We start from the raw sequence: 22,437 nt of genomic DNA on the forward strand, positions 1-22,437 counted from the left end.
CTGTCCCTGAAAATTGTTTGGTAGGAACAGATCCCTTCATTTATGCCACTCTGGCTACGGTACTAAAAGGCTGGCCTAAAAATAGAGCGGCGTAGTTGAAAATTGGATGTATTGATTTTGTATTTTATGCTGGGCAAATAGTGTCAGGACCCAGCACCTGCTGGGATCAGGGGTAGTTAAACCTCTGCAAACAGGGAGGGGTTACAGTTACTGAATTGTTTCCCCTATTTGACCCTTATTCCTATATATGTAGATGTGGCTATGTTCTCTTTCTTGATCTGTTGATTTTATTATCACCCAATGAAAATACAATAAGTTATGGATTTTGATTGAAACCAGTAAAATTGTAGACAGGGTATGTCTTAGTATTTTGGCATGGCCACACCCTTGGTCAAGCCTCTGAATATTAAAAGACATCTCAAAAAAATGTTGACATTCAATTCAAACAGCTGCCTGGCTTGTGAATTATTTTTGTATTTTATGTATGTACAGTTTGGTCCCTATAGCCATGTTATTGGGTGAAAATCTCCCGGCCTGGCCTGTTCATTTGTGAAGTGCTCTCCTGCAATCGATGAGACATTGACATACCTAACAATGACCATTCAGAGAGAATCCATCTTCTTTGGATGTTCACAGCCTGGCAGCCTTTTTGATGATAGCAGAGCTCTGTTAGGAGAAGGCCGTCCCTTTGTTTGTATTCTCTAGCATCTAGAGAGTCAAACGAACATAAAGAGTGAATATCAAATGCTGTTGAATTGGCACAGGTTGTTAATGGGGATGTTTGTCTATTCGTGGATTGAAAGGCTTTTCTCTGCATACTTGCTCTGGTGCAGGTAACAAATGCAAAATAACCTGCAACACACAAATCACACCTACACTGTGCTATTATAGAATCTGTGGATCAAGCTGGTAACTACAAGTACAACTGCATGTATTAACCATATTTCAAAGCTTTATGTAGTATTCCACAGATAGTAACATTATCAGCTCAGAAATCAATACAAATCTGCATATATTTGATTCATGTACCCAGTACATGGTGTAGTGAAGGTTGGGTATAAGTACAAAAAAGAAATACAGTACCTGCACAGCTCCATTTTTACCCGGGGGCACTAACCTGCATAAGCAGGTGGTATGTCAACCCCTGGTATGCAAAGTACACTAAGCAACATACATGTGTTTTGTAGCTTAAGGGAGCCAGTAAATCATATTCCCATTGCCTATGCTTTCTGTACTGACAAATGTCGTCATACCTTTTTACTCCAACCTGAAACCTGATGCAAAGAAGCTGTCGCTTTAGAGTAGAAAACCCAGATATGCCATCTGCTTACTTGAATGGCAAAACAGTGTTTGTTTAAAATGGTTGGATTAGTTTTCCAACCACTCTGCTTATCACCTGCATGTAGATATAGAGACTGGAACCTTATCTCTTATGGCTGGAGGAATTGGGGATACTGACCCTTCCGTGGTGAAAAATCAACAATGATTTAGTTGAGATAAAACAACCACGGTTACATGTACATGTGGGTCGACTGATGCCGCTCAGATTCATTTTCTTGAGATGAAGAAAAAGAAAGCTGAAGAAAGGGCTTTGGTGGTAGAGCCTGCCATGACTACAGAGCACAAATTTGTAATTCGCGGCCTCTGGGGTTTACTATGTTTCTCCGCTGTAATTACTGCAAGCGTTGATTAATCTTGTTTTTCGTCTCTTCCCAGATTGCTACCAACCTCTTCAGACCGTTACCGCCTGCTGAGAATGCCGAATTTGATCCGGATGAAGATGAGCCGACCTTTGAAGCCTCCTGGCCTCATCTACAGGTACGATTGCACAGACCTATTTGCAAGAAAACAGTTACTCAAGCAACTGGATGAATTTTAGAAATGGTCAGACGTTTCAGGTAGCATCCAAGTTACCTTTAGTCAGTGACTGGTGAAAGGTAGTGTCAAAATGTCAGTCACTGACAAAGGGTAGTGAAACGTCTGACCATTTCATAGATTTATTCATACTGTCAGATCTAAAGAAAAGCACTTTTCAACTCAGACAAAATTGAATCAGCTTAGAGATGCGCGTTTTGTGGCAGAGACTGTCATTCTCATATAGGACTGATGCTGTAGGGTTGATGTGAATTAGGATTGAATGAATTAGGACCATGGTCAATATTGACAGACAGATACCATATATATTCACACACAGGGAACATATTGAATGCTGACTTTCTTACTGATGTTGTACAGTCACACTTGCACTAGTGACCACTTCTACATACTTTTGATGGTCCCTTAGATGATTTTCCCCATTATCCCAACCATTGAGAATCCTGTCTACAGTGGCCACCTGTCCACTGTGACCCCTGGCCAGTATAGACAGGTTTGGTTGTACAGTCAAAACTGCCCAAGAAGGCCACTCAGGGGACCAATTAAGTCTAGCTAGTCTATGTGGACAGGTGGTCACTATCGACTGGATTCTTAATGCTTGTGTCAATAGGAAAAATAATGTAAGACCACTAAAAAATGGTCACACTGACCAGGTGGTCCACATGTAGAGATGGTCACTTGTACAGGTTTGACTGTATTTAGTGTTTGTGGCCATTACATTAGCATTCTCCAGAAGATTTTGCAGGTGAAAAATGGAAGAAAGGCATACCTGCGTTTTTGTAGGGATGATACAGACTGGAAATTTCAATGTGTGCACTGCTGACCTCTCACATTGTTCATGTGCATGTCATGGTGATCTGTTTGTTTTCTTTACAGATTGTGTACGAAATCGTTCTGCGGTTTCTGGAGGCCCCAGAATTCCAGCCTACTATTGCAAAGAAGTACGTCGACCAGAGGTTCGTCATGCAGGTAAGTTTGGAGAAGTGCTGATGAACAGTTACGGTGGCAGTTCAATGAAGATTTCACACGACCCTTTTCCAGTTATTGTAGGAGTTTGAACTCTCACCTTAATTTTTCGATAAAGGAAGAGAAACAAAACTTGATGCGCTTATTAGTTTTTTGATACCCAATGGCTGTATCAACTTTCGTCTCTCTCCCTTTATGGAAAATTAGTCTACAAAAAAACATTGATACCCATAACACATATTCAGGACCCTTACAATCTCTGAATTTAGCTGGCTGCACTATTACGCCTCATTCCACCCTATCAGGTGTAAAAGAGAAACCACTGGCAGTTGACTGAGTTGAGAAATGAAAATCGACATGTGACCTATAGAGACACGTATTGTCATACATGTAGAATATCCTGTAATAACCAGAAGTGGGTCATATGATATCTTTTATTAAACTGCCCTCCTAGTCCAAATTGCAGTCGGTGTGGTTTGATTTCCATGTCCAATTTGAAACCCAGTACACAGTGGAATTTTCTGTTGCTCTGTCAAGCTCTACATGTTCTGTTGTTCTTACTATGCTATTCCCTCTATTCCCGACAGCTGCTAGAATTGTTCGATAGTGAGGACCCCCGGGAAAGAGACCTACTGAAGACAATGCTCCACAGAATATATGGAAAGTTCCTTGGGCTGAGAGCATTCATCAGGAAACAGATCAACCACATCTTCCTGAAGTAAGATCTCGTCTTGGAATTTCTTAGAAGACATCAACATTTCTTAGGATGTTTAAGATCTTTTTCTGTATCTATATAGCCAGTATAACAGCCCTTCGGCGTAACACGCTAGCTGCACAGCCATCCGGCATGGCAGTAGCTGGTTATATCACACTACACAACCTGTCACACCTAGCCTTTGCACATCTGACTGCAAGCATTGTCTAAAGCCATCTAATGAGGATGTACCCCCACAGTACTTGAAGGCAATGAGTTCCACTCTACGATAGTTCTAGGAAAAAACCCCAGATTGAACACTTCAATTCTGGGATGATTGCGCTGGTATTTGAAGGCATGACTATTTCTTTTTCATTTCTGAGCTGGTATTACAGTAGGACTAGGATTTTGTAAGACTTTAATGCTGACAAAGCATTTTTTTCCCTGCAGGTTCATATATGAAACAGAGCACTTCAATGGCATTGGGGAGTTGTTAGAAATACTTGGAAGGTAAGACGAACTTTGAACCTCCTTCTTCTTCTTGTGTTTCATGCTGTCTTTCAAGCTTTTATGTGTTGTTTCATATTTCGATACTGATGCCTTTTATTTTCTACTTTATGTGAGTTGATGATTTTGTATACCTTTTATAACATGGATTAAAAGCTTTTTTGTAGCCCAAGGGTTGAATTGTACTGCTGCTTTGTTATTCAAGAGATTTGGCTACACATTATTACACAACTTTGAAAATACATGAGTTACAAATACACACCATATACAGTCAAAATTTGTTTCATTTAAAACCTATCTAAATCTGAGTGGAGATTACTTTCAAGCTTGGTTCAAGTGGGAGCTTGACCAAAGTAAGGTAAGTTAACTTGCCTTGGTGAGCAGCAAGTCAATTTGATTTGACTTAAGCTTTTTTTTCCTTCTCCTTTCAGCATCATCAATGGGTTTGCATTACCTCTGAAGGCAGAACACAAGCAGTTCCTGATCAAGGTGCTCATCCCCCTGCACAAGGCAAAGAGTCTGGCCCAGTATCATGCACAGGTAGGTACAGCAGTGTTTTACTTTAGGTTAGTAGGCTCAACATGTACAGCTTGTTGCAGCAACAGACTTTGAAGGATTGTAGAGGTGTTTCTCAGGAGGCTCTTGGCCGTAGCGTTCTTTTGAACCTACTCTTGAATTGTTTATTTATTTGTGTTGGACATACAACCCATATCAACAAACACCGAAATAAACAGAATCGTTTCTGTGTTTTTATCCGTGTGGGTAATGGGATATAAATAGCAGGTCAACAATGCTTCGTGTTATGTTGTGTTTGTTGTCGTGCTGCTACTCTGTCAACACTTGCAGCTTAGTCCAGTATAATGTTAAGACCACCAGACAAGTGTCGTCTAAGGTAATGTGTGTAGAGATAAGGGGCATCTTTCAGTTCAGCTGCTAACCGTGTTTCGTAGCCCTTTGTCGGTAATGTTTACTACATAGTCTTGTTTCATTTCACCTCAAAGTCTTTTATTTATAATGAACAGCTACAACGCTTAACGAGGAAAGTATCATTTCTGACCCCAGGGCACCCGAAATGGTCTCTGTTAGCGCACCGTTTACACTGAACTCCTGTACCTTTTTGTGCTAATTGCTTGGAGAAGGGTAGAAGAATGTAAGTGGCAAACAAGCTCCTGGCCCAGTTTCAAGTTTGGCTGAAGGTTTGTGGTTTCAGTTGGCAGAGGGTCATGGGGGTTAGACCTTGCCAGACATTGAAATCACAAACAGAGATTGACAAAAGATTCCAAGAACTTGCAGGAATCTCCGGCCTCTGTTGGAGTGTATAAAAAGACCTGCTGCCAAAACCTTGCCTCTTAGATGCATTTATGAAGGTTAGACATCCAGGTAAACAATATATAAAGACAATTCAAACAAAATTGGATACAATTTTGAGATTTACCTCATCTTAGAGTTTGCAGAGTTCCTTGAATGCATTAAAAATCATGTTTTACAAAAGGTTCTCAGCTATTCATGTGCATTGAACCTTTTATCTTCTGACACAGCTAATAAGTTTCTGATTGTTGCAGCTGGTTCACCTGTTTTTGTTTCATCCCCCAGCTGGCTTACTGCGTGGTTCAGTTTCTGGAAAAGGACGCCACTTTAACGGAGCCTGTCGTAATGGGCTTGCTCAAGTTCTGGCCCAAGACGTGTAGTCAGAAGGAGGTGAGCAGATTAAGAAGTTGTCCTTAATACGTTGATGAAAGTTAGACATCCAGGTAGTAAGATACGCCAAAAATAAAATTTTGAAACAGGCAAAATTGACTGTTTCAAAATTTTATCCAGTTGCTTGAGTAATTATTTTTGGCGTAAGTTGTCCTTAATGTCATGCCAGGGCTCAAAATACCACCTGCATGTCATATACAGGTTAGGCAGGTATTTCTGATGTCGACATGCACCTGTAACCTGTAACAGTCCAGAATAGCATCCTGTTACACAATAGTTACAATACAGTTACAAGACATTGATGGCACCGTGTCCACATTCAATACATTGTTTTTTATGTATATATGTATATGCATGTGGACTAAAAGGGACAGAAAATGAATATGCGGGTCAAATTCATGTGATGTAGATGATTTGTATTGATACCTGTAGGTATACAGAAAGAAAGTATTTTAAGCCCTGAACATGTTACCAAGACAAGGTGCTCTTGGTCCCAGTTTTTCACTGTCATTGTTATGTACAGACTGTCTTATTTGTACCAGTGACCACATCTGCACCTTTGTACAAGAACCACCTGACCACATGTTGGTGGTCCCTGTAGCCTCCATGATCTATTGGACAGTGATGGCTATTTTTTTCCCTTCAAGTCCTTTGGTGGTCACTTTGATGGTCACTTTGGACAGGATTGAATGTACTGTATATGTATAACTGACACTTTCTGTGCTTGACAGGTGATGTTCCTAGGAGAGATAGAGGAAATCCTGGACGTGATTGAACCCTCACAGTTTGTTAGGATACAGGAGCCACTGTTCAAGCAGATGTCCAAGTGTGTGTCCAGTCCTCACTTCCAGGTAAGAACAAATTTGCATGTTGTAACAGTTACTGTGAATCTTAAAACTTTCACTGTGGTTGTGTTTTTGCGGTGACAAGAATTCATGACACTGAATATCTATTTCCAATGTATTACTACTGTGCTACAGAATTGTTTTAACTGCAAATTTAAAACACTGAGAAAACCCCCTTCCCCCCCTTCCATGAAGTAAAACCCACTGTGAAAGCAATTTATTTTTATAGTTGTAGGATTTGGTTTAAGACATAGCAGCTCTAAAAGTATCCCCTTGTAAGGAAACGGTGGTATGGTGACACTGTTGAATCCTATTTTTTAAAAATCAAAATAGTTTGCTTTCATAATCAAGGTGTTTCTCTACCCCACAGGTTGCAGAGAGAGCGCTGTACTTCTGGAACAACGAGTATGTGATGAGTTTAATCGAGGAAAACTCCCCTGTCATCCTGCCCATCATGTTTTCATGCCTTTATCGCATCTCCAAGGATCACTGGAACCAGTGAGTACCTTTTGTTGCATTCTGTAGGGTTCTAGTCTCTTGAAGTAGACATGAATATTGAGATATACAAGACTCGTGGCACCATCTTGTATGTATTTTTGGGAGTTGTGGCTTTGTGCTGTCATGGAAGCCATAAAAGATAGCATTTATTTACCTTGCCTAGAAGGTCATGAAATCTTATCGCAAATCAGGACAAAGTACACACAAAAGAATTATAAACTTGTATTCAAGTGTAATACTTTTACACTTGAAGGGGGCTAGTCCACTGCTATTTATTACTAATACATTGTGTGGCCCAAGGGCTATTGAAGCAGAAATGGACACCGCCCCATGCACCATCTGATGCGGGAAGGGCTAAATAACTTGAATTTGATAAGATATAATGTAATAAAAAGGGGTGAAGTCATATGCTATAACCATGACATTGTTCATCTATCAACAGTCATCATTTAAAACTTCTTTTGTTTCTTATCTCAGGACCATCGTGGCTCTTGTCTACAACGTGCTCAAGACTTTTATGGAGATGAACAGCAAGTTATTTGACGAGCTGACAGCAAGTTACAAGGCAGACAGACAAAAGTGAGTATGCATTCAGTGATGCACCTTTTGACGTCCTGTGTTTGAGGAAAGCCTCGAGCACGTAAAAGAACCCACCACACATATAGAAAAGAGTCAATGGTCCTTTCCAGTGTGAGTGGATCAAATAAATTTGTTCGGATAAGCAGCTTGTACTGTTCAGTACAAACCTGGTGTTTGTTTGCCATGAGGTAGTTTACCGGGAATGCAATACAAACAAACTCTTGTTCAGAACCATTCTTCTCCAATTCTCCTCGTCACATTGCAGCCACCAAGCCATGATTGTGATGCTAACAGTTGTAAACCTTTGTTCTGTACAGGGAGAAGAAAAAGGAGAAGGAGAGAGAAGAGCTGTGGAAGAATCTGGAAAAGCTTGAAATCGGCAGCACAGCAAACAGCAAGACAGTCAAAGCTGTCCCTCCCATGTCTCCAAATAGTGCTCCCCCTGGAGACGGGGGTGCGAACTACAGTCCGTATTCACCAACAGCGCATAGACTTATGGCCAAATAGACTTTAAGTGTGACCCTGATGTTTTCAGTAGCAAACCCATGTACTGTGAAATCATGAATGATTGTCTTTTGGGAAGGCTAGTGTCAGAAGGGGCTTACATAGAACAGTAGACATTGCAATTTTTGGGAGGACAAGGAGTATTTGATGTTGATAAAAAATTTTGATACTTACATCTATGTAGTGTTGTACTTAGTGACAATGCACTTTCTGGTATTAAGTATCTATATTTCCCAGAGCCATTTGTTCATGGCAGTTTATTTGGACCATGGTTGTGACAGTCTCACAGTGGTTAAACTGTGGCCCAGTCTAGTTCCTTTGTAAGATCCCCGTAAAGTGTCAGTACATGTAAGATATGTACAAAATATGTTAGGTGTTCAGGTATATATATATATAGGGCATAGGCCAGAATGTGGCATGCTTTTGAATTCAACCTTGTAGTGTTGGTGGGTAGTGGTGCATCGGGTAATCTCCAGTGATAAACTGTTTGGTACAATTTTGATTGTGTAAATTCTGCTTATCACTGTACAGGCACTTTAGATAAGACTGTTAAACAGAAATGTAGCTACACCGGAAGTACTTATCTCAATTTCTCTCAGTGCTTACTCTCAGAATCTCTCCACCTTTAACTTCTCTTGCTTGAAAATAGGCATCGTGGGGTCACAATGACCAGATGTTTGTATTAAGTGGTTTAATCACACAAAGCCCTTCGTATTTTACTAGGAATTACTCAACAGTGTTGACCTAAGGAACGTTTGATGGGACTGATTCTGAGAGCTCACTTTGTAAATATGTCTTAACCACAATTTGAATTGTTTCCCCCAAGAGCTGTCATGTGGACATTTTGTAATGTAGAATCCGTGTAAAAAAAAAGAAAAGTCATCACTGTACAGTTTTCTGTGGTCAATAGCACAGAGATAGATGCTACCTTGTTCTTCTGCTGTTTAGACTATCATTCTAGTGGTGGAGTTTAATTTAAAAAGTGGAAAAAAATTAAGAAAAAAAGAGAGAAAATTCATTCAGTGTCTGCTTTATGTTGTAGTTTTCAGTCTACTGTATGTTGTTGCCTTAAAAAGCAGAGTAGAAAGTTTGTAACTTTTGCATCAGTGAAGTCAGCCTACCCATGGAGTGCAGGTACCTTCAACAATCCCCAATAATATGTTATTGTTCTCAATGCTATTTATTTTGGATCCTGATGTTTGTCATTATCAGCATTGTGATGGGGTTTAATAGTAGGTTTGGTGCCCTTTTGTTTACATGTCAGAAACATAACACAGGTACTTCATGCATATGCCGCCAACTTTTTCAAAACCATATGATGGCTATTAAAAAGAATATATTAAACATTTGTCTCTTGATGTAAGCCTCGTGTTTGCCTGCTGTTGATGTTTTGTGGTACATTTTATTGTCTTTCTGTTCATATGACATCCATGTTACTGGTAGTGTTCTATTGCAGTGAGAGGAAGCATACAATCTTTACTACATACACATCCGCCACAGCACCACTTGTCTTTGCCTACCTGAGCACTGACCCCATATACATTATGTACTTTGTGATTTGACACAAATGTAATGTCTACTAACATAAGTTGGCCAGGACTGGTCACATAATGATATATCTGCCACCCTGAAAAAATATGTCTAAAGAGATCTCCAATGCTACATATACACACTCCAGTATAAAGCACTCCTGCAAATCTAAACTCGGCATACCTGGGGCGTTGCTGTACTAGAGATCTCTCAAACACACTTTTTCAAACTGGCAAATATATGGTAATTCAGTGGATAGGAGGATACATAATATATAGAGCCAGATATAGGAAATTCAGTGGATAAGAGGTTACATACACCTACTCTCCAAGCAGAGGTTAGTGGAGAAGATCGTGACCTTTTTATCCTCTGCCCCTTTTTTCGTCGGCCATCTCCACTAATCTCTGCTTGGAGAGTAACATACATTGTATATCTGGTCCAGCAGAGCCCAAGTACCTTACAATGTGGACTGACCATTTGAATGCTATTGGTACTATTGTAATTCTTCACTATTAACCCAAGACTGATGCCCATGTCGTTTCTACTCCATGTACACATTTAGTAGTCCGTGTGACACAATTCTCGCTGATCAGCGCTGTATTTCTCTCGGTTTGTGGACAATAAACTGGACATAGATAGACCCGTAATTTGATGGAACCATGTAACATTCAGCCTGCCAAGGTAACCATTTAGCACTAAATTTGTTTTAGCAATATGGTTAGGCAGTAGGGAGAAAGTAAAAATAAGCCTGAAAACCAACTGGAGGCCAATAAGGGAGTTGCCATCATGAAAACTTGGAAAAGCAGAACAATGTTGATTGGAACCACGTCATAAAAACCTATCAGCTGGAAACAATGGAATTTCAGTTGATAATGTTTACAATCCATGAATTATCCTCATTTAGAGGGTCTGATCTCTGTGGCTTACAAATACTTGCAAGAGGAGCTGATACACATACTGTTACACATGGCATGGTACCCTTAAGTGTGTCTTCAGGCTTGTATCTAATTATGCCCCCAATCCTCTATGATTGGATTGCTCAATCTAGACCAGGTGACCCAGATCAGTCACACAAATGTATTTACAGTTTTAGTCACACATAGGTCAGTTTCTTCAGAACTTATCCACATATCTCTCTGATGTTTGATGTCTCAGACTACACATGATTTCATGTCCATGCACTGAAACTAAGGCTATATACAACAGTTACTGTACATGTACCTGCATCTACCTGGAACGTACAACTGCTTTGATAATTCCATAGACATAATTGATGTATCCTTGAGTAGATATTGCAAAGAAACTGCTGATGCACAGTAGACTAGACCCACTTCATGAATTTGTAATAATGTTATGGTTGATGTATTGGCCTGACCTCCATCCAGACAATTGCGGCAGCTTCCTTCAAGGAAAGCAGGTAAATGCCACTTGCCCCAGTTGTATGAATTATACAGGGTTTGTCACAATGGTTCCCGGCGACTGATCTTCTGTGTACACAATAGCCTACACTGACAAGTGTCTAGATCTGCCACCCATGGAATATCTGACATTCATGTGTAGGAAGGGGACCTCCACGATGCCCTCCTCCAGTAAGTCATGATCGTGTTACTGAAGCGAAGTGGTGGTGGATTACTCCGTGCTGCTGGAAGGATGTTGTTAGAAGTGAAGGGAGAATCCTCTTCTGAGGAACGGGTGGCACTGATGAAATGCGGGATCAAGGAGGCTTGCTTGCTTGGCTGCTTCTAGTTTCACATTTGTCAGGGGAACTGCTTGCTGGCCAAGTGAGTCGGCGATCAGATTGTCCTTTAGGGGGATGTTAAGTCTTCAGTCTTAAATCTTCATAACCCCCTTAAATCTTTGTTTGCCAAGTCAAGCCAAGAAGCCTTCAGCCCTGTGTATGGGGTAATCTCAGACATCCAAACCCCTGCATGTTTAACCTTCAGTTAATTGAAGTAGACGTTTGGCTACCAATTCTCTATTGGTTATGGGGTTAGGAAGCAGGGAGAAGGTTAAATAACCCAACACACTTAGCTTATCGATAAGACTAGGGGTGATGTGGTGTGCTTTGTCGAACTATGGACATACCTTCTCTCTTGCCTGACCAATGTCAAGGAAACAGTCTGATTTCTCTCCCTCTGCTGTACTCCTGTAGATGCTCCACCAGCTGAGCTGAGCAGAGGACATTGAAAAGAGTAGGGGTGACATGGTGTGCTTGGCTAAATTGTGGGCATGCCTTCTCTCTCACCTCTCAACAACCAGTGTCAAACTAAAAAAAAACTCTGCTTCACTCCTGTAGATGCTCCCCCAGCTGAGCAGACAAGATTTAAAAGAGCAGGGGTGACCTCATGCTTCGTCAAATTGCGGACATGCCTTCTCTCCTGACTCTCAATGACCAGTGTCAAAGGAACACCCTGACTTGTCTCCCTCTGTTTTACTCCTGAAGAGGCTCCATCAGCTGAGCAGGGTGACCTGGTGTGCTTGGCTAAGTTGGGGACATGCCTTCTCTCCTGACTCTCACTAATTTCAAAGAAACACTCTGCAGAACATGCTTTACCCCTGCAGATGCTCCCCCAGCCGAGCAGAGAACATTGAAAAGAGTAGGGGTGACCTCGTGTGCTTGTCCAAATTGTGGACATGTCTTCTCTCCTACCTCTCAATGACCAGTGTCTGACTTGTCTCCCTCTACTTTACCCCTGTAGATGCTCCCCCAGCCGAGCAGCACGAGCTCTTCATCAAGAAGCTGCAGCAATGTTCCGTCGTGTTCGACTTCATGGACTCGGTGTCGGACCTGAAGGGGAAGGAGATCAAGCGGGCCAGTCTGAACGAGCTGGTCGACTACATCACAGCCGGCAGGGGCGTGCTCACAGAACAGGTCTACCCCGAAGTAGTAAAAATGGTAGGTAGTGAGGGATAGCAGTGTTTTCTGTGCATCATAGACCAAATCAAACCAGGATGTGAGCATGGGTTTGCCTGATAATGTAGGAAAATTTGTAGCTGGCAGAACCGGTCTACCCCGAAGAAGTGAAAATGGTAAGAAGTGATAGAAAACAAATCTTTCTGTACATAACCAACCTATCACATCAAATCACACCAGGATGTGATTGTGAGAATGGGTTTGCCTGATAATGTAGGAAAATTTGTAGCTGGCAGAACCAAATTAAATCACTACTTTAATATACTAGTATTTTTTTATTACCATGAATGTTTCATCAGGTTGGTAAGCCACTGGATAACATGTTCTATGTTCTATGTACAAAACCAAGTGTTCATAATGTATCTAGCAGACATTTTGGGGACTGTCTGTCACCTTCCTCGAGGCAATACTGACTGGTTCTATTTTGCACTGCAGCTAGCTTTATGAATTGCAGCTACAGTGTGAAGAATGCACACCTAGCTGCATTGCCAAGTAGAACCAGTTAGTATTGTCCTGAGGAAGGTTTATCAACCAGATGAAACTATGGTACTTTATAAGGGTACTCACTCACTCCGTCGAGCTCGCTGGAAGTCATCTCGAATAAGGGTACTAAGTAGTGATAAAGGGTCCAGGGTTCTGCTAGCTACAAATTTTCCTCCACAAATTAGCAGACTATTGTACGTCCAAAAATCATTGGTCCTTTAGATCATTTGAGTATCACCCAGAGATCATTGTATTAAAGACCTCTGAAATCATGAAGCACTCACCGGAGCACTGTTAAGAGATCTGTCTGATTTATAGATGCTCAACGTTCTCCTAATGGTCTCATCTCTGTGGAAATGGGGTATTAATGAGGGAATACATTACATGTATCTTTATTGCAATGGCATTGTCATGAAACTGTAAGAGAATGAGCAAAGGTATCAAATAATATGCTATCATAAAACTAGCTGATTCCTTTCATATCTATTGCATCAAAAGATTATTTTTCAGAGGATGTGATCCATGAAATTAGAATTGTGTGGTCTTAGATGGACTTTTCGCCAAAGCCATGATGGAGGTGGAACACTGCCAGGGTTTGGCATTAGGGCTACATGTAACATTGGGTAAAGGTACAAGTCAAAGATGGCACTGATTTCAATGCCCATACAGTGTTTTCTGTCTTTTTTCCAGTGCTAATTTTCATCTTTGTGTTGGAAATTGCATGTTTATAGTCACAAAATAAGTATATAAGGTTACTTCAGTACTGGTAATACTTCAGTGATCAGTGATCAGGTCATTTCGTGAACATTGTACAATAAATTGTATACGCTCGTTCTCATTTAAATATACACATTTTGTAACTGTTACTGTTTTAAGTAAAACGTTCCTGATATCAAGATTTGCCACATTAAAGATGCCAAACTGTCATTTTTATGATGACTTAAAACTTTTCTGGTTTTTGAAAACAACAGTTTGGAACCTTATATATGGCATATCTTAATGACAGAAACGTCTTACTTCAAAAGGTAACGGAAGTTACAAAATGTGTACATTTCAATGAGAACGAGCGATAGTGTTATGCTTTAATTTGCTCATGGATTTAACATTGCCATCGTCTCTCTCAGATTGCTTGCAACATCTTCAGAACATTGCCTCCCAGTGAGAACACAGAGTTTGACCCTGAGGAGGATGACCCAACGTTGGAGGCCTCCTGGCCTCATCTACAGGTACTGCAGCCTCAAACAGTTTGTGTACTCTCATTGTTAGCTTGACAGTTCATTTTAATTGTTGTTAGAATTCATTATGAAGCAAGGTTGAACTGAAATTACCAATTGGACTTACCTAAAAGGCTGGAGTTGGACAGTTGAAAATATGTTAAGTCCAATTTTTGTGTTGGCAGTTATAGTTCAACTTAAGAATACTGTTGATGTGTTAGTAAAGGCTGAAGGGGAATGGGAAGTTCTGCACAATTACTTTGTCTGTGGAATATTGGCATTGTGTTCATGTAGCAAATGTTGCTTTCAAATTTTTCATGTTATTTTACAACAGAACAGCAAACTGTCTTCGTTCTATGATGAAGATAATTATTGTCATTCACGAAAAAGAAAAACCTTCAACTTTGACGTTTTGAGTTAATAACATGACATTGTATTCTTGCAGATAGTGTACGAGTTCTTTTTGCGGTTCCTGGAGTCCCCGGACTTCCAACCCAGCATTGCAAAGAAGTACATAGACCAGAAGTTTGTGCTGCAGGTGAGTCCTATATTAATCCTCAGCATTCTACATGATGTGTGACGGTTACAGCCATATATGCTGACACCCCCATGTGCAGACACCCCCTATCCCTAACCTCAACCCTAACCCTAGCCCTACGTAGCCCTAACCCTAACATAGGGGTGTCTGAAATGGGTGTTGGAACATGGTGTAGGGTTGTTCCTATGTATTGCCACGGATACTAGTATATCAGATGATTGATAGCTGCCATTAGTTGTGTCTAACGAGAAATAGTATGCAATGCACTGATGCAATGTTGACAAAACCTCTATTAGATGCTGTGATGAATTCTATTGTAACAAAAAGACAACAGCTCCTCTGCATGCGATATGCCTGATAATACATTACAACCGAGGTACCATGTAACAATGTCTAGCTGCTCTTAAGTACGTTGATAACGATTAGACATCCAGGTAGAATCTTATGGGAAGAATCCACTTTATCAGTGACTGAGAAATGAGTTTATCTTGCTGTATTGATCCTTGATACGTTGATGAAAGTTAGACATCCATAATACAAAGTAAATCAAGCAACTGGGTAATTCTCTAAAGACAATCGTTTTTCTATCACTGATGAAAGATAGTGGATGCTATTTGAAACGTCTGACTCTTTAGAGAATTTATCCAGTATGTTGCTTCATTCATTTTGCAATATTTCACTGAAAAAGATGCAATATCCACTTTGTTTTTGAGAAATGAGTAAGGGCAAACCTATCCGTATTGAACCTGGATATATCAATGAAGGTTAAAGTTAAACATCTGGGTAGAACAATAACATGATACAAGACAAGACAGGCAACTGGATCAATTCTCTTATTATAAGATAATTATTGCTTATTGAAACATAGTGTTTGCCTATCTCTTAAGAGAATTTATCCAGTTGCTTGATTTATCATGTAGTATTTCACTGAAATATTGATGCAATATCCACTTTGTATTCCCATAGCTGCTAGAACTCTTCGACAGTGAGGACCCCCGGGAGCGAGACTTCCTAAAGACAGTCCTGCACAGAATATATGGGAAGTTCCTGGGACTGAGAGCATTCATCAGAAAGCAGATCAACCACATCTTTCTTAAGTAAGTGCTCGATCTATATTTCTTGATTAGGATGTAAAGATAATCACAGAAAACTCCTGAGAGATGATGTGTTCCATATTTTCCTGTATTTTTGTTCTCTGTACAGTGTTGAGTATTCAAACCTTGTGTTAACATGAAACTGCTGGCATGTTGCACTAGCAATGGATGTCTAACAGTGATGACATACATGGATGTATGGCAATATTGTTATATAACGTGACTTATATAGCATAAAGTACTGTGGCAGGTTTTTTTTAAAAGTAAGTGCTTGAAAATGTCTTGAAGAAGGTCCCATATATAGTGCAGGTTGTGATTGCACTTTATGATGGCTGTGCTTTTAGCAGTGCTTCTGATATAGTAAAGTGGCCTATACGTCATACTAGGTAAAGTAGAGTCACTAGAGTGTACAGTATCATAAGGATAATTTCTCCAAGGTACATATAATATATAAAAGTAATGATGGATAGAGACCACCAATTGTCAGAACCTAAGTTTGATACCATAAACTCATGATAAACTACAGATGGAGTATTTTGTACACTTGTACATAATGTATGCAGGCATATCACTAATACAGTCTCTTCATCACTTTTTTCCAGATTCATCTACGAGACAGAGCATTTCAATGGAGTGGGGGAGCTGTTGGAAATATTAGGAAGGTAAGGTAGACTTGACTCGAAGACTCGAATTAGCAGGGTGTCATAATACACCCCTATGGCATGACACCTCAATGTTCTAACACCCCCTATAATTATAAACCTTAAGTTAAAGTCGGTAGGAACATAGGGATGTCTGATCATAGGTGTGTCCATTTGGCAGACTGTACCTGTAGGTTAAAATGCTAATTCATGGTAATTGTAGTAGCTATGGTCTTGGATATTTCTACCATCACATCTCGAGACTTGCACCTGATTTCTTGATTTAGATTATTTCCAATATTATTGGTACGTTTGGTAAAAGGACTAATAATGACCATCAAAACAACCTCTCCTTATATGTAGGTCAACTGTTGGGCCTGTCTAATGTTGCTTCAAAGTGATCAGCATATCTGTCATCTTTCCAAGAATTTAGTAAGATGTGAGGTGCTGTAAAGTACTGTAAAAGGCGAAATGTTCACAGTGGTTTTACCTTTTTTTTGCTCAGTAACCTCCTTACGGGGAAACCACTGCAAACATTTCCATTTTTACAGTAAAACCCTGCATAGCAGTTTCAACTGCAAACTTAAAACTGCTATCTTAACACTCCGGATGCATTTTCTCCCCATCACGAAATCCCTGCAAACATTTTCCCATCTACAGTACTGTAAAGGCAGAAATGTTTGCGGTGGTTTTATGTTTGCGGTTTGCACGGTCAGCTCTTTGCCGCGAACTTAAAAGCACTGCGAAACTCTTTTTTCTCCTACCCCCTTGTCTACTATTGTCTCAAACGCAAACTTAAAATGACTGCGAACATTCCATTTTCTCCCCACTTCGAAATTAAACCCATGCAAACTTAAATGCATTTACAGTATTGTGTTGTGCGATGGCCATACAAACTGTTGGTGCCTGTCAAATGACCTTCAACTGCTTGACTGCACCCGAGGTCTGCTCAGCTTCAATCTTGGAAAGCCCACCTTTTAAGGAAACGTACCCCTCCTTCGCTTTCAAAGTAATATCTGAAGGAGCTGATGGCTTGAAAAGAGCGTTATTAAGGGAGTAATCGCTCGAGTAGATCCCCAACCTTGGGAAATATGTGACGGGCCTTCAGATATAACAAGCTGCTGTCAGAATCTTTGATTTCCAAACTGAGTGAGCAATCTTTGAGAGCACTAATGTTCCCTCATCAGATACCGTCAGCCATCAGGCTTATGTGTTCTTATATGGACTTTTTCTGCGGTAATGACGGCTTTCAAAAATGTTATTGATCTTTTCGCTTCAGGCAGAAGAATGCCACATGATGTGAATGATAACTCTTTGTTCCCAGAAGTGTATTTGGACACAAGCTTTGTCATAAGAAGTGCATATTGAGGGCATAGCAAAGATATCATTTTCATGGTTTCTGTGTGTAGAGTTTTCTAAGGAATATATTAATATGTTTATGCCACTGTAACTTACACGATGAGAACAGTTGCAGCCTCTGGCGCCCACACATGCCCTTAAATGTTTCTAGACATCGCTATACAATGTCAGTAACTATTCTCTCACATGCGTAAAATGCAGAGAAAAGCGGCTTATTTGGTACTTATCTGTCGTAAATCAGTCAGATTGTAATCAAACACCTGCTTCCTCAGGGTTTGGTGAATGTCGTTCGAACGCGTTTAATTGTGTATTCGATCATGCGCGATGACATAGTAGTTTGTGAGTAAAATCACCCCTATGACGACATCAGTTTGTGTCGTTCAAATTCATCTAGTATTCACTTGATAATCTGTCATTTGCAAGTTCGTGTACAGATATGCATCTCCCATTGATCCTCTTCACAGACTTGCACAGTATGGCTAATCTCCAAGCAGATCTACACCGGGCGCCAAAATCGTATATGCTAGCCAGAGAAGGTCCAGTCAGCCAGAGAGGGTCCTGACTGGACCTTCTCTGGCTAGCATATACGATTTTTGCGCCCGGTGTAGATCTGCTTGGAGATTACAGTATGGCATCTTGGTGTCTTAAACTTTTGAAATCAGTAATTTTCTCATGATTATAAAGGGAAAAGACATGTGTTTATTTTAAAGTATTACATCATTCAACTACAAAATGTGTTTAACTGGTTAAGTATTCCAAACTCAATTTTTGGGTGTGCTGATAGCTTCCTTGTTCTAGTTTGTGACCAATTTTTCTGGGGCTTTTAGGTACCCCGGCATTGAGGTCTGTCTGAAAACCTGATTGGGACATGAAAAGTTTTTAAAGTGCGTGCACAATTGGGCTAAAGACGATATAAGGCGGGAATAATGTCTGCCCTCCAGCACTGGAGCATCTGACTATCACTTGGGCTGAAATCACAGTCTGCTAATAAGAGATAAAGCATAATGGATTGTCTAGAAAACATTTGATGCCATGGTGGAACAACATCATTTCCCAGTAGACTAAAAGCCTCCAGGGCAGACCTTCAGGGTGTTAAAAGTTGTATTTTGATTGCTTTTTTGACCGATTTGCACTTTCTGATTTCTGGTGTGCTCAAATATGGCCTACAGAAGGTTAATCAGTATGCCGCACCTAACAACTAACATTATTCCACCAGGGTACATAATTCCTCCACCCTGAAAAGATACGTCATAACATATCTCCAACCCAACGTCCCCCAGTATGATGCACTCCGATCCTGTATATCTAAACTGTGCATACTTGGGGATGCTGCACTGGAGATTTCTCAAAGACTCAAACCCATTGTTTTTCAACCTGGCAGATTTGTGTAACCCAGCGGATTAATGTAAATGGAGGTTACATGTAGGAAACCGTAGAAAACTACAAAATATACCGTACTCAGCCACCCAGAAGGCGCTGGAGGCTAATAGTAGACATTCACATGTAGCATGTCGTGCATGAGAAAGTTATCAATCTGTTATACACAGACAGTTATCTAGTCTGGTATCTAAACCTATTATAGCTTCCGATTTTCTTTTCTTCCCTTTGCGAAGAGGACAGGACGAAACACACTCAGCAGTTATGATATGTTTGGAGACTCATCAGCTGTTTATTTATTTATTCATTGGTTCAGCATGTATATGCCAGGGTTGCCCAACTAGCCGGAGGCTATTACTAAGGGTGAACGCATGTGTGGTCATGGGACTGTAGGTTTTGGACCATCGCACACCGGGGCATGCCCCAACTCTTTTTGGGAAGGTGTGGTGGGTTCTTTTACGTGCGCAGGGTGTGGCTCTCCCCAAACACGGGACCTCCATTTAACGTCCTATCCGAGGGAATAGGAAAGTCGTGTTAAGTGCCTTTCCCAAGGGCACAACGTTGGGGCGCATGTCTGGGGGTAGCCCGGGTTCAAACTCGGGTCCCCTTGTTTGACAGTCGAATGTTCTATCCATTATGCCACATGACGGCAGCTATTTGCAGAGAGGACAAAAGAGACTCAATGACATCAATATCATCATCTTTCGCCCGGCAAAAAAGAGACTCGGCAACTGTAATATGTTAGAATACCAGGCTAACAGTAAGCAGCAGTAAGTTATGTTTGCTGATGTGTTTTCTGAATTGTTGCAGCATCATCAATGGGTTTGCATTACCTCTGAAGGCAGAACACAAGCAGTTCCTGATCAAGGTGCTCATCCCCCTGCACAAGGCCAAGAGTCTGTCCCTCTATCATGCACAGGTGAGTGATCTGACTTATCATGTGCAGCTTTATGCAACATGGCATTGTGCACCATAGCACTCACAGTGCACCATAGCTTTATGCAGCATGGCATTGTGCAGCTCACCTGGCACTGCACAATACAGCTGTAGAACAGCTCAGCAACGTTCAGCTTAGGATTGCAATTTGCACTGCACATTTCAGCTGATTATGCTCGGAAATATACATACAGATTTGAAAACAATTCACAACACAGCACGAAATGACACATGAAAGCAAAACTCAATACCATACAGCACATAACCATTACAGGAAGATGTCGATGACCTGAATATATTGTAACTTTACTAATTTAAAAGATGTTTAATAATTTCTCAACTTGTCTTTAGCTAGGCTCAAATATAAAACCTCCTTGCTAGGCTTAAGTCTTATTCCCTGAGCATCTATACAGGGGTAGTTTTACTTGTTACTACTGTAACTGTACTGTAGTATCTGTTGTTTTTCTGCAAAGTTCTTTTCCACGTAACATTACATGGTAGTCTGGTAGCCAATGCCAAAAGTCCTTCTTGCACAAATTAACGTACGTAGAATTTACACTGGCCTTTGGCCGCCATTTTGAACAAGCAGTTTTCCAGTAATTGCATTGACGGAAATAATCCCTCGTGAAATATATCAGCATGCTTGCATGTAAACGAAAGGAATACGTGTATTTACAATGTTTGGATCCTCCAAATTGGTTAACGAAATGGCCCTTCTTGGTTATTGTACACAATGTGTTCTTGTGAAAGTCAACTGTTGGATATCGATGCTGTTAGTCCTGCAGTAAAGATTACTTTGATGTAAAACTACACACTTTTCCCTCAAACAAGTTTTTTTTTGTACTATCAGATAATAGAATGGCCAAGATATTATTCTTAATAGACGTACATTATTTTACTTACATACATTTGTGTATGCTTACAATTACACATTGCATTGTATTAGATTTAAAAGAGCTAATTTTTAAAGCTAGACGTGTACCTTTAGTTTAAGTTTTGCTATTTCAATGCTCATGCAATCAACAGAAATCATCAACCTTGTCATGAGTTATTGCATAAATATATGAGTTTTGTTTCACTTATAATTTTACCTTCTATTTCACTTACCTTCCGTCCTTTAACTGAAGGAATATTCTTTAGAGTGTAACCACTGTCTTCCTTTGACCTTTCTTTTCTCACCTTTCTGTCTTTATCTTCTTGTTTCAGTTTTCTTTCAGACCTTTCTTTCCTATCCTTCCTGATTGACTTCCTATTTGTTTCTACCACAACTCAGTCTGCCTTCTTTACGCAGCTGGCTTACTGCGTGGTTCAGTTTCTGGAGAAGGACGCCACGTTAACAGAGCCTGTCGTACGAGGCTTGCTCAAGTTCTGGCCCAAGACGTGTAGTCAGAAGGAGGTGAGTGGCACGTGTGGAACCAGTGTTGCCTCAAAGCTGATAATCTTCACAATTGTAGTACATTCTACTGTTGGACTGTAACAGGTAGGAGTCATATCTGTTATGATATGTTCAAGAGTTACAGAGACATCACATATGGAACGTCAGGGGTTCAAATCCTGGCCAGGTCATGCCAAGACTTGAAAATGGTACATACTGTTTTCTATGCTAAGAAATTGTATGGGCATCGAACACACTCCACTACAAGTGGACTAGCCCTCTATGGTAGTGGCCTGTGTGGCCCAAGGGCTATAGAAAAAGAGATGGGCACCTCCCCTATACATCAAAAGATGTGGGCAGGACTTCAAGGAATTTTTAGATTTTGAATATAGTTACTTAATGAAATTTAGCTAATGTTACTGTATACATACAGTTATGTACATTTTGTATATCTTTGAATATTAGGTAATATTTTCAGTTACGATAATTGATGTTAATCTAGCTTCAATCACTGTAGGTTTTAGACCACCAGCATTGCTAATCCTCATATTTGTACTCCAGGTGATGTTCTTAGGAGAGATAGAGGAAATCCTGGATGTGATTGAACCCTCCCAGTTTGTTAGGATACAGGAGCCACTGTTCAAACAGATCTCCAAGTGCGTGTCCAGTCCTCACTTCCAGGTAGGTTACCTCATGCAGTTCTGTGTAGAATTACTAGGGGGCACTGTTTCCCAGGACGTGCTGTTTCCCTATGAAGTATGAGTGTGTAGGGAGCAGTACAGGGAACATTATTTGTCTTTATTCCAAACA

The 22,437-nt window shown here is 40.5% G+C and overlaps 1 protein-coding gene across 3 annotated transcripts in view; it reads left to right on the forward strand.

The window, feature by feature from the left end:
* The window catches only part of LOC136433790 (serine/threonine-protein phosphatase 2A 56 kDa regulatory subunit epsilon isoform-like), a 41,039-nt gene that overhangs the window by 13,732 nt on the left and 4,870 nt on the right, over positions 1–22,437 (forward strand). The window contains exons 3-12 of one of the 3 annotated variants that reach the window (XM_066426307.1): positions 1,717–1,818; positions 2,752–2,844; positions 3,429–3,559; positions 3,986–4,045; positions 4,474–4,582; positions 5,636–5,740; positions 6,472–6,591; positions 6,956–7,083; positions 7,561–7,662; positions 7,980–9,529. In XM_066426307.1, coding sequence (XP_066282404.1) covers positions 1,717–1,818; positions 2,752–2,844; positions 3,429–3,559; positions 3,986–4,045; positions 4,474–4,582; positions 5,636–5,740; positions 6,472–6,591; positions 6,956–7,083; positions 7,561–7,662; positions 7,980–8,169 — 1,140 coding nt within the window. In that variant the 3' untranslated portion in view covers positions 8,170–9,529. Of the gene's footprint in view, positions 1–1,716; positions 1,819–2,751; positions 2,845–3,428; positions 3,560–3,985; positions 4,046–4,473; positions 4,583–5,635; positions 5,741–6,471; positions 6,592–6,955; positions 7,084–7,560; positions 7,663–7,979; positions 9,530–12,395; positions 12,593–14,217; positions 14,320–14,752; positions 14,846–15,811; positions 15,943–16,541; positions 16,602–20,126; positions 20,236–21,525; positions 21,649–22,188; positions 22,309–22,437 lie in introns of those variants that run through there. The other 2 variants (XM_066426305.1, XM_066426306.1) reach the window with 2 other exon arrangements.

Source organism: Branchiostoma lanceolatum, chromosome 4, assembly GCF_035083965.1.
Source record: "Branchiostoma lanceolatum isolate klBraLanc5 chromosome 4, klBraLanc5.hap2, whole genome shotgun sequence".
Lineage (NCBI taxonomy): Eukaryota > Metazoa > Chordata > Leptocardii > Amphioxiformes > Branchiostomatidae > Branchiostoma > Branchiostoma lanceolatum.